The 12,893-nt window shown below is 36.3% G+C and overlaps 1 protein-coding gene across 1 annotated transcript; it reads left to right on the forward strand.

The window, feature by feature from the left end:
• The first annotated feature begins 668 nt into the window (after window positions 1-668).
• On the forward strand, window positions 669-3,562 carry LOC100891310 (branched-chain-amino-acid aminotransferase-like protein 2). Its single transcript, XM_030981948.1, has 2 exons — window positions 669-901; window positions 1,358-3,562. Exons 1-2 carry the CDS (start codon window positions 706-708, stop codon window positions 2,002-2,004), a joined length of 843 nt encoding a protein of 280 aa, XP_030837808.1. The 5' UTR covers window positions 669-705; the 3' UTR covers window positions 2,005-3,562.
• The last annotated feature ends 9,331 nt before the right edge of the window (window positions 3,563-12,893 follow it).

Genomic DNA, 12,893 nt, shown 5'->3' on the forward strand with positions numbered 1-12,893 from the left:
GACACCAGTGTCAACTTTAATAGAGCCTATATAATTTTGTAATATGCCGATGCGAACGGTATTGATCGTATATCCATGTTGATATTCTTGTGCTTCCTTCCTTCCGTTCCAGTCAATTGTCAAGTCTAATTCGATAACTGGAATCATCGCATTCTGTGCGGCAAGACGATTGAAATACAATCGTTAAGTTGTTACACAAAAATCCTATTAAACTATAGGAGCATTCTGTAATTCGTGCCTTTATAGTATTTTTATTTGGTGGTTAATAGAAAAAGAAAGAGAGAGAGAGATTGCGGAGGGAGAGAGAGAAAATAACAGAGAACACTCGGGGGATTGATCGAGAGGGGGGAGGGGCACCTGACCCATTCTCACATTTAAATCCAAAATGGAATACTTTAAGTACACAAGTCCCCAAATGTGTCCCCTTTTTTATTAAAGATAATAACCAACTTTTAGGATATATTCAATATTATTCCCCCTCTTTTAAAAAATCGATCAAAATCGATCCTCCTTTTGGAGAGAGAGAGGGGGAGGGGGATCGGGAGTCGCAAAGTAAAAGGAAGATGATACATGATATCCATGGCCTTGTGTGACACCAGTGCCAACTTAGACCCATCATACTTTTGAAACATGATATACCGATATATTTCTCTTTGCAGGTTAACAAAGTACGAACATTCAAAAGAAGGGCGTGCACAATAAACCATGTCGTCTTCATTCCCTAAACCGTCTGGGCCTGCCCGCATCATGGTATGGAGCACCCCGAGATCGGTTTCGACGGCGTTTGCGAGGTCGATGTCAGCCCGAGGTGATACTGAAGTGTTCTGGGAACCGTACCTGTCATGCCACTACTTTGGTCCAGATCGGACCAAGAATGTCAAGTTTGGTAAATTGGCAATAGGTTAGTAGAAAAATCTAAAACAATGTCCTCGACACCTGATGCGCCATTTTGATTGCGCTATCTCCTAATCAAAAGTAATTAGTGCTCAGTAATAAGTAACTTGTGATCAGCAATGACCAATTAGAGATCAGTAACGAGTAATTAGTAGTTAGTTATTTAACGCAATAATTGCACAATCATTTTGCATTAGTTTATTTTAATACGATGTCATTTTAACACGGTTTGTCAATATATACATATTATACATGTACATGTTTATGTTCATAAACATAAGGAAATAACCTAAACAGCTTTGTCAACTCTCATGCAAAACCATTTGAAAATTTCGGAATGGAGGACGGCAATGGGGAACTTTGAATAAAGCTATGCGACCGTTATTCTCTCATTATCTTTCGCATTATATATGGAATAAATTCTAGATTATATTCCTAGCTATTCAACATTTTCTTTCAATAGATGATTTGGCCGATGACAGGTATACGCATAGCTACATCAGTGGTTTACTCAACGCTGAATACCCTGGTGCCAATGTCCTTTTCGTCAAGGGCATGGTGGAAGGCATCAGAGATGATTTCGCTGTCGTCGAACAAGGGTTCAAGCACTCAATTCTTATCCGCCATCCGCAAAAGTCCTTCCGCTCAATGTACCGTATGGCAAACAGCGTGTCACCCGACCATGACGTGGAGGCATTTATCGGCAGACACGCAAGCATATATGACGACTTGGAGCGCTTCTACCGTTACGTTGAAACCGAGCTCGACCAGGGACCCCCTCCTATCATCGACGCCGACGACCTCGTCAATCAACCGGAGAAGCTGCTCCCAAAATACTGCGAAGCCATGGGCATCGAGTATACACCCAAGATGCTGGAATGGGAGAGCGTTGATACAGACCAGCTTAACTGGCACTGCACCGATGTAGGGGTCATGGCACATTCTAAGTTGAAGAACGGTGTGATCTTGTCTAATGCAATGAAGGGGCAAGGTTTTGGCAAGGCACCCGATGTTACCAAAGAAATGGAGTTGTCACCCGTTTTTAAAGAGATAATTGCAAATTCTGTACCAGCTTATGAGAAATTATATGCACTGCGCATTCAACCTTAGGTTGTTGATAACACTCTGGCGTTAACTAATGCCAATAACATACGATGCGTCATTGGGCTGACGTAATAATGCGTTAGCGACTAGCAAAGTCTTTGACGCATCATCTAAAGATGATATCGTTTAATGAGTTAATGCAGAAAGGATAGCGCAAAAAATGTTACTAGTCTATGGGTTATTCACATTCACATGCATATTGATAAATGAAAATGAAAAACAAAGTTGATAATGATAGAAGTCATTAATGGCGTACACATTCCGGCGCTTCAGAAATGCATAATAGGATGTACATGTTGGTTGACTTCAGCGACTGCCAGAACGATCCTTGCAAATCATGCAAATATGATATAATTCAAAAAGTGAATGCTAGATGACAGAAGTGCAAAGGTTGCCTTAGTCACTACAGAGTATAGGCTATTTACATTCAGAGGGTTGATTAGTACTATAGTAGCGCACGTAATAGCGCAACGAAAAAAAGCTCATCGTTTATACCTGTGACCGTCATATAGGCTATTAAAAAAACATTGATAATACAACAAGAATCATTTATGGCGTAATTACGTGAGCGCCCCTGAAAGACGTTAAAGAAAGAATCGAATGTAATATTGAAAGAAAGATATAATAGATTAAGGAAAGGGTGTGCGAATGTGTGTGTTGGGGAGAAGGGTGGATATGGTATATGACGTGATCCCTTTGTACCTCTTTACCTGCTACCTGTAGTTCAGTCATCAAGAGAAGTAACCACAAAAATGCTACGCCGCAGAAAATAAGCTCTATCAAAATTTACATCATCAATAATACAAGCCGAAGGTTGCTCAGTGAGTTACTACCAAGATCTGATTCATGAGGTTCAATTTCCATTTCATTTGTCATGTTTATCTTTATTGTGCTGCGCTGTATTAGACGATATATATTTTCCTATTTTGCATCGTACTATTACATGTATTCCATAGCTGATGTGTTCAATTTGTTTCTAAATTCAAGATGCAACGGAAATTATATTTTTTATTGATAAACCATCAATTCCAATTTAAATTTTTAACACAAAAACACGTAAAACTGTTTCAGTATATAATCAACTTAATGTACATGTGATTTTGAAAACTATTTGAAATATCAGAAGCGTTCGAAGGGCTCATTGTGATGTGGCATAAATATTTTAGACCTTTTGTTACATATGCGTTAGACCATACCATTCCTTCCAAATTTCCTGTCAATCTTGAAGCTCATTTTTATACTCATCATTCTGTTTTGATTTCAAACGTTTTCTTGTATTACTAAAGCAGTATCATCTATTTGCCTATGAATTTATATGCGAGATACTTCACGATAATGTTTTTTTTCTTACTGAAATAAATAAAATTATATGTGCTTTTTGCTTATAAATATTGTTTAGAATGACTCTCATTCGGTGCTTATCATCTACTAATCTGTTAAAGTGGTTACATGGTACGACATCGCTGTTTACATATGTATGTTTGTATGTGTATACTGGGGTTTTAGAGACGTGTATTAATCAGATATGATTATTTTCGTCTGGGACCGACCTTTAAACGTCACCATCTGAAAGACATGACTCAGTTTCGAACCTGCGCCCTCGGCTGAATCAGTTTGTAACTGTTATTGTTGGCTGGATTACAGGCACACGCCGCAATGCATATGGAGTTTTTTTTTGTTAACACTTTAAATTTTGTCAATGACCATTTATATGAAGAAAGAGGAAAATATGGCCAAGCTTTGAATTCTATGATTTTCTTTTAAAGGAAATATACTCTCCTGATCAAACTGAGAGAAAGCAATTATACGAAGAATGAGAAACTTAGGACACTATATACGACTGCAAAGTAGTACAGGATGTTTTATACAAAAAGCTAAGAGATAACAAAATATACAGACAAAACAAGCAAACTTTCATTGAATGCAGAAATGTAATTAATATTCCATCTCATGAATATTGAATGATGAGTGCGGTGATGTTTAATACTTGGATCTATCTTCTTTTGTATATTGTCTTTGATTGATCATGTTGATAAGGTTCATAACAGTACTAGGTTTAAAAAAGCTCAATTTATGTTTGCAGGATAATCACGACTTTCAGGTTTTTAACTGTCCCTTCTGTTCTGCGGGCATTACCGTCTTAAACATAATAACACAAAAATAAAAAAAAAAAAAAAAGAAAACAATAAAAGCAAAGACAACAAGAAGAAAAACAAATCAACAACAAAAATTAAAATAAAATAAAAGCACAATAATGGTTGCTTGTTTTGAAAGTTCCACGTGTTCAATCTTACCCGACACTAGACGAAATACTGGAAGGAATTCGAGAGTAAACTTAGATGGTAACGCACGAGACGTACATTGGGTACTGGAGTATATACATAAGTTTATGTTGTCACAACAACTTCAAATGATCTGTCATATTATCCCCTTAGAAATGTACGCAATTTTCGGTTGAAATTTCCCTTTATGTAACGACATCACACTTTTAAAGTGGAATTAACCTCTCGACTATGAAGCATTATCATGACATAGAGAGTAAAAAAACGCTTCATATGATATAAAAAGCATTGCTGTAGACCAGGGAAGCTGCCATTTTGTCGACATGTCCCTTTAAAGTTTCGGGTTGTCACGTATCGCAAGAAGAACTGATGTAGCGTGCGGCGAGCGCGCCGCGCGCGCGTTATATGCAATACACGTCCTCGAAAACCAAGGGGTAATCGTTTCATCGGTTACCCGACCAACACAATCGCAATTGAATATTCAAGCTATAGGTAGCAGCTCTGAAGGTGGAGAAATTGCTGGACAAGAATTACAATTACAAGTACGCCAGGCAAAATCGATGTGAATTGCAGTAATAAGTTGATATTTAAACAAAAAAAATTAATATTTTTTTACCACGCTTCATTTTCGGACAGCATTGGTTTCTCCCGACATTTCCATTTCATATCTGATAAGTTTTGTTGTTGATATGAGTATTGAAATTAAATAATGTGCAAAATATGCGTGACTGCTAAAGCATGTGTATGCTACAATGCTTATCAACTAGGGTACCTACGCCCTTAAGTCATAAGTGACAGTAATGAGGATTAATGCCCCACAAAAGGGCACTAATATAGCACATCGACACGGTTTTGATCCTGGGGCCTCACAGTTACGAGGCCATTGCTGTGTCACTGAACCATGACTGTACGCAGCGGGGGCTAGGGTAGGGGGCAGTTTTTATAAATTAAAAAAAACACAGAAAATGCAATAAATTTTCAATAATTTATTGCATTTTACCCCAGTTCCCAACATAAAAAAAATCTTCTGTGTGCCCATGCCTAGAGCCATAATGCATGGCAGTCCAGATGATTTTGTTTATGTTGGGGATCGGGGCAAAATGCAATAAATTAATGAAAATTTATTGCATTTTCTGGGTTTTTTTTTTATTTATGGAAACTGCCCCCTACCCTAGCCCCCGCTGCGTACAGTCATGGTTTAGTGACAAAGCAACGGCCTCGTAACTATGAGGCCCCATGATAAAAACCGTGTCGATGTGCTATATTAGTGCCCTTTTGTGGGGCATTAATCCTCAGTACTGTCATTATACTATTATCTATATATTTTCTTATAATTATTTTTAAAATAATTCCATAAATTGGGGTAAAACTAAAATATTCCAACTTTATGAGCGACAGTGTATTAGTGCACGTTATAACGCAACGTAAAAAAACTCATCGCTTATACCTGCGACCGTCATATAGGCCATTAAAAACACACATTGATAACACAACAAGAATCAATTATTGCGTAATTACATGAGTGCCCCTGAAAGACATTAAAGAAAGAATCGAATGTAATATTGAAAGGAAGAAATAATAGATTAAGGAGAGGGTGTGTGTGTGTGTGTGTTGGAGGGGAGGGGTGGAAATGGTATATGACACAACCCCCTTTGTATCCCCCTTTCCGCTAAATGTTGTTCAGTCATCAAGAGAAGTCTCCTTTTGGTAACTGAAATAATGCTACGCCGCAGAAAAAAAAGCCCTCTCAGGATTTTCAGTATCAATAATACAAACAGGAGGTTGCTATGTGAGTTACTACAAAGATCGGATTTATGAGCTTCAATTTCTATTTGATTTTTCATTTTTATCTTTATCGTCCTGCGCTGTATTGGACGACAATATTGATTTTCCTATTTTGTATCGTTATTACATGTATTCCATAGCTGGTGTCTTCATTTTGTATCTAAATTTAAGTTGCAACGGAGACGATACTTTTTCTTAACCTATCAATTCCAAGTTAAATTTTTAACACAAAACACGTAAAACTTTTACAGTATAGAAACAACTTAAAACCCGTCATTACTAGTGTAAAGGAAGGATTAGACCACACTGCAAGGTCACTACACAGGTGGTTATCTCATCAACTCAGCTCTCAACTAACATAAGAAAAAGAGGATCATGGGGGATCAACAGGCACCGATTGGGGAAGTTTTCTATATAGAGGGAGCAAGTAGCTAAAGGTAGGACAGTGGGGCTTTAATGTACGGTGTCTCATGTGATTTTGAAAACTATTTGAAACGTCAGAAGCGTTCGAAGGGCTTATTGTGATGCGGCATTCATGTTTTAGACCTTTTATAAGATATGCGTTAGACCATACCATTCCTACTAAATTTCTTACCAGTCTTGATACTCATTTATAGTTACGCACCACTCTGTTTTGATTTAACGTTTTTTTTGTATTACTAAATCAGTATCATATATTTGCCTATGAATTTATATGCGAGATAATTCACGATGATGTATTTTTTCTGACTGAAATAAATAAAATGATATGTTCTTTTGGCTTATAAATATTTTTTAGAATGACTCTTATTCGGTACTACAAATCTGTTAAAGTGGTTATATGGTACGACATCGTTGTCTACATTTGTCTGCTTGTATGTGTGTATTGGGTTTTTACAGACGTGTATCAGTCAGATATGATTATTTATGTCTGGGGACCGACCTTTAAATGTCACCATCCGAAAGACGTGACTCAGTTTCGAACCTGCGTCCTCGGCTGATTCAGTTTGTTACTGTTATTGTTAGCTGGTTTACAGGCGCACGCCACAACGTCTAGGGAGATTTAAAAAAATACACTTTAAATGTTATCATAGACCATTTTTATGAAGAAAGAAGAAAATATGTCCAAGCTTTAGATATTAATGATGAATTTTATGATTTTCTTTTAAAGGAAAAATACTCTCCTGATCAAACTGAGAGAAAGCAATTATACGAACAATAAGAAACTTAGGATAATGTAAACGACTGCAAAGTCGGAGTAGTACAGGATGTCACAAACAGCTAAGATATAACAAAATAAACAAACACAACAAGCAACCATTCATTAATATTTCATCTTATTACTATTGAATAAATTAATTATTTGGAGTCCTGTGATGTTCAAAACTTGGATCTATCTTCTTTTGTATAATGTCTTTGATTGATCATTTTGATTAGGTTCATAACAGTACTAGGTTTAAAAAAGTTATTTCCCCTCTTTTTTTCATTCTTGAATACATGTTTAATTGTTTTCCTAAAAATGAGGACCTTAAGCTTTACAAGCTCCGCACCTTTTTTTTAGGTTCCTCCACTTCGTCTCAAATCATGATCTAATTAAGAATGATTATTTTGTTAATTTTTTTTTTATAATGATGCAATGCACATTATGTTCACTAAAGACGTATATATTAACATCATTTTAAAATTGCACCATTATTATTGTACCGCTTTTGGTAATGCCCTGCTTTATTTTGTTTGTGTTATATATATGTATAATTATGTGAGAAAGTGGAAAATACATTTGAACCTAAATTGAACCTATATATTTGTGTCTGTCTCTTCTTTTCCCTTTCTCTCTATTTCCCACTCTTCCTGTTTTTCCGTCTCTTCTTTTACCTCTCTCGCTCTTCCTCTCTCTCTCCCTCTCTCTGCCTCCCACTCCATCTCTGTGTCCCTCCCTCTCTTTCCCTCTTCCATTTTCCCTTTCTTCCTCGTCCCGTCTACGCTTTTGCTCTCTCTTTCTCTATCTTCCTCACATACTGAGTACGTTTTTCTCTCTCTTTTTTTCCCTAGAATAGTCTAAATAAATACACCCTTAAATTATACCATTATTTCCTTTCAGTAATAATTGATTACATAATGTGTAATTGTATGAGTAATTCTTGATTTTATTTTCTCTGTTACATGCTCTTATTTCCTTGTACCTGATATTTGTAATCTTTTAATCTGTGATAATTTCCGCAATTTGACTTTTAGCCGCGTTGGATCTATCTTAGAATATGTTTGTATATTATTGTTGCTATTATTTGTATTTGCCTCTTTACATCATTTGCTAATAAACATAAGCTGAAACACCTTGTGTTGGATTGAATTGAATTAAATATTAATGTCAGTCTTGGAAGCACTGAATCAATATCCCTGAAGCTGTCCATACCATCAAATCATTCCTATTCGTTCGTCTCATTATTCATGCCGTGTGTAGAACCCTGGTCACACCAATGAGACACAAGACCGACGAGAGACCGAACAAAGGTTACATTACCCCTCGAATGGGTTAGAGTCAATCGGTTTGGGGTCGGTGTGGCAGGGTAACCGAGATATTCGCCAAGAAGCGGGGATATATTGGCAGTTAGTATCATGCATATTTTACTGTAATCATTGAAAGGTTTAAATCAATTTTTTAAAAGCATCTAAATTTACCTCACTTACAACATTTCCTTGAAAGGGTGGGGGTATGTGTGTGTGTGTGTTTGCGTGAGTGTGTGTGTGTGTGTGTGTTTGTGTGTGTGTTTGCGTATGTGTTTGACAAATTTTGTAATTGTTTTAAATGGACCTGTTTTATTGTAATGATTTTGTCCCCTTTTTTACTACTGGCAACCACCATTACTAATCTTGTAAAAAATGAATTAAATAAACATCTTTTTAATGAAATGAGGTCATGTTATCTTCTTTTTAATTAAATTTGAACCACTGTATATGTCAATGTTGGTTTTTTTAACCTTATTTCATGTTTGCCTATACAACTATTTAAATGTTAAAATTACAGAAAATTTTCCGGACTTTTTGCTTTGTTCTTTTTTAAATTAATAAAAGCCGAAGTTTAATTGACTTAAATTGCATTTGCGTTAAATGCATTATCCAAGAGACAATGTTGTTTACTGGTGGAGGCTCTTCACATCAGTTACAAAATGAGAGAAAAATTCGCCTATTCGCAAATTGATCACCACAAGCCCCTACCGTAAGCCTAAGGTGTTGATGAAGAAGTATTTTAAAATATAACTACTATGACCGGAAAGGTGATCTTTGATGACGTATCAATCAGAGAGAAAGGAATTACTGTTCGTCTCATGATGGAATTTCTAGTTCAAGCTATGTATTGATCCGAAGAAAAAATCCTTTTGGCTGGTCTCCCGGTCGCGAATTTGCGATTCCCAAACCATTCAGCTATGGGAAAAATTTTGAGCAATGTGATTGGTTAAAAAAAGTTATAAAGACACGCCCACATCGACGCGAGCCATCTCATCATGACGGTGCGAATGTGTCTGGATAATGGATAACAGTGGGCCTGTATGTGCCTGTAGCTAGCTCGCGTGTGAAGTGCATTGTACCTAACAACATAGCATATGTGCAGTCCTGAGTGTTTTGTTGAGCCTAGCCATGCATTGTTTGAACATAGACAATAACACAAGTTACATGTAGATTTAGATGATAGATCTTTTAAGTTAGATACAAGTATGTTCTAATGAAATATAGATATCGATTGGATGATTTTTATTTTTTAATTTTTTAGATCTAGACCCTAGATCCATAGACCTATGATAACAAATAAAAAATGGAACATTATTTATTGGGGGAGGGGGGGGGGTCTAACTTTGCTAGTCTAGATGTCTATGTATAAATGAGAGCTTGAGTCTGGGGAGGGGGGGGGGAGGGGATGCAGAGAGTCCCAGCAGTTGTTCTAATAATCAGAGTTTGATGAAAGGATTAGGCATTACAAAATGTCCAGGTCAGAAATCCTCAAACAGATTAAAATGGTAGAACTAGAGAAAGTTTCCAAAATTAAATTAATTCATCTCGACTATACATGTAGATCTAGCCATGAGTATTGATCAAACAGGATAGACTACAGGATATCACATTTTTGGTGGCTAATTCTTCTTAAAAGTGCATTAACAAACTGGCAAATGTAATTGTATTAATGATCTGAGTATAATTCCTTTCATTGCAGGATACTCTCCCTATTGAGTATGAATACCATCTCTGCTCGTTACTGATACACACCTTCAGTAGCAAAATTCTAAGGCATCTGAGTAGTATGCAGGCACATATACACAGTCTGAATCGTGAGACTACAGTAGGCCATTTCATGTAGATAGACTTCCCTCAGACATGATATCTTTCGTAAAGTGTCAAATTAGAGTCTGTGCTTGCAGACTAACATTGTGAGTGTTTGTGTGTCTGTGTCAGCTGTGAGCGAGCCCGAGTGTGCAGTAAATGATGTAATATTTATTTCTTCTCTCGACCAATCACGTTGCTCATAAAGTCTCCCATAGCTGAATGGTTTGGGAATCGCAAATTCGCCCCCCGGTCCCCAACTCCCATCTTTGCTCAGCCCCCCCCCCCTATTTATATGTTAACGTCCTTGCATAGAACACACATGCGCGTGCGCACGTCATTCACTAAAACAGTATTACTTTCATGCACAAGTAGGTAATTAAATAATGGGAAAGCTTTTTAAAATTCAGCTTTAAAACAAAATTAGAGATAGAGACTAGAGAAAATCTTAACAAAGTACGACATTGATAAGTTCCTTGATAGTACTAATGGAACCTGTACCGATGCACACAAAACATATCATCCGCACGTCATTCACTAAAATAGTATTTCTTTCTTGCACCAGTGGGTAATTAATTAATGGGAAAGCTTTTTGAAATTCAGCTTTAAAAAAAATAGAGATAGAGACCAGAAAGAATCTTAACAAAGTACGACATTGATAAGTTCCTTGATAGTACTAATGGAACCTGTACCGATGCACACAAAACATATCATCCGATTCGCGTACAACTATTAAAGTTACCACTACCGGACACTGTAAAATTGTGCAAAGTATACATTTATTGAAAGTGCTATAAAATACATGTAATATAAAAGACAAAGGCAGTTTAATTAACATTTTCCTCATATTACGAGCCGTATCATTCTGTTGTCATCTGTTGTCAGCCTATCTAGTCATGAATTCCCTGCAAGTTTGCCCTTATGAAAAAGAGTTGGGTAAAACCTGACCCATGTTGGGTATATAAAAAGCATACAAACATGCATCGGGTAACATTTTAACCCAATAGTACTTAATTTTCCCTAATTTTCGGTAAATTTTATCAGATTCTTTGTATGCTCATGATGTGCTCCTTTTACTTAACAGAGGTGAAACATATCCCAATTCTTTTTAGATTGTGTAATATTAACGAACCTATACAGTTTTCAGGATACAACACTTTTTATTGTAATGATCAGGATTGTTAATTTTGTTTAAGTTACAAAATGTATTTATTTAAGGGTCAACGTTGAGTATCGGTACGGCAAACGTCCATGAGGCACGAACACACATTCCCTGCCCCGTTCCCAAGGCACTTTCATCGAAAACTTAAATTATAACCTAAACATGTTTGATTAACACATGGATCTGTTTGTATATTACTCATTATATGCAATGTTGAAACAGGATACTAAGCATTGTACTTGAGTACAGAGTTCGATTGAGTAAAACACATGAAATATCTTATACCGATTTGGACTGTGCTATTCTTTGCGATACTCAATTTCACGTAATGTCTTATGAGTTGACAAGTAACAAGTGATCATGACTAAATTACTCTTTTATTACTAAAGTCTTTAAATCCAATTTAAAGATGATATTTCTGTTATCCGCATTGTATTTTTACAACATCGAACATGCATTATTGTGTTACATTGAAATAATTGTCCATTTGAATTAGCTGTGGTTGATAAACGAAATTATAATAATGCCTAAAATGGTTTAACGTTCTACTGGTAGTTTTTGAAAGATACCGGTGGAGGCCTCTTCAGTATATGCCCCCTTTATAATACCACAACAAAAATCAATAACTATAACAGAATTTTCTTTGACGCCCTGGATGCATTCTATTTCTATATCCGCCAGATTTCGACCCTTTTAAAAAAATGGATATACCGATGGGTCAGTCATTCTAGAATGCATTGGGGCTATTCCCCTCCCACACGCTCCCATTTCAGCTACCCCCCCCTTTCAGCCAACGGTTGATTCAGTACTGAGTGAAATTATTTGTTGTTTATTGACCAAACAATTAAGTGTACTTTACGCTGTGTTTGAAAAACTATGTAACGAGAAGTAAATCAAAAGTGCTCTAAAGAATTTTGTTATCGTGACAAAACTAAGCAGTTAAAATTTCATCGCAAGATATTGACAATAAGCCCCGTTCTAATGCTGTCAAATGAGCAAAATATTGATTGACAAACCCGAGCGTATGACATAAGGGACAAGGGCACTAAAATTCCCCCTCCATTTATTTTGCCTTCTTTATCATGCTTTTTTTTCTTCTTCTCACGATGTTACATATACTCTATGACACACCCTAAAAGCTCATGTTAAATCAACATTTAAAATAGCCGAGGAAATGCCAGATTCAGCAGTGGCAGAATCCATCATTTTAGAATTGTAAGTGTACCCTAATATGAAAATGTTGCCACTCTTTGGCCCTTATAAAGTGTGATTTAACGCTCAAGCTATAAAGTGCATTAGTTATATTGATTTTCTAAAAATTGTAAATTCTTTCCTGGATTATTTTTAACATCGAAATTAGGTGACAGTCTGAT

Source organism: Strongylocentrotus purpuratus, unplaced genomic scaffold (assembly GCF_000002235.5).
Source record: "Strongylocentrotus purpuratus isolate Spur 01 unplaced genomic scaffold, Spur_5.0 spur5_scaffold_12, whole genome shotgun sequence".
In the NCBI taxonomy this organism is placed as follows: Eukaryota; Metazoa; Echinodermata; class Echinoidea; order Camarodonta; family Strongylocentrotidae; genus Strongylocentrotus; species Strongylocentrotus purpuratus.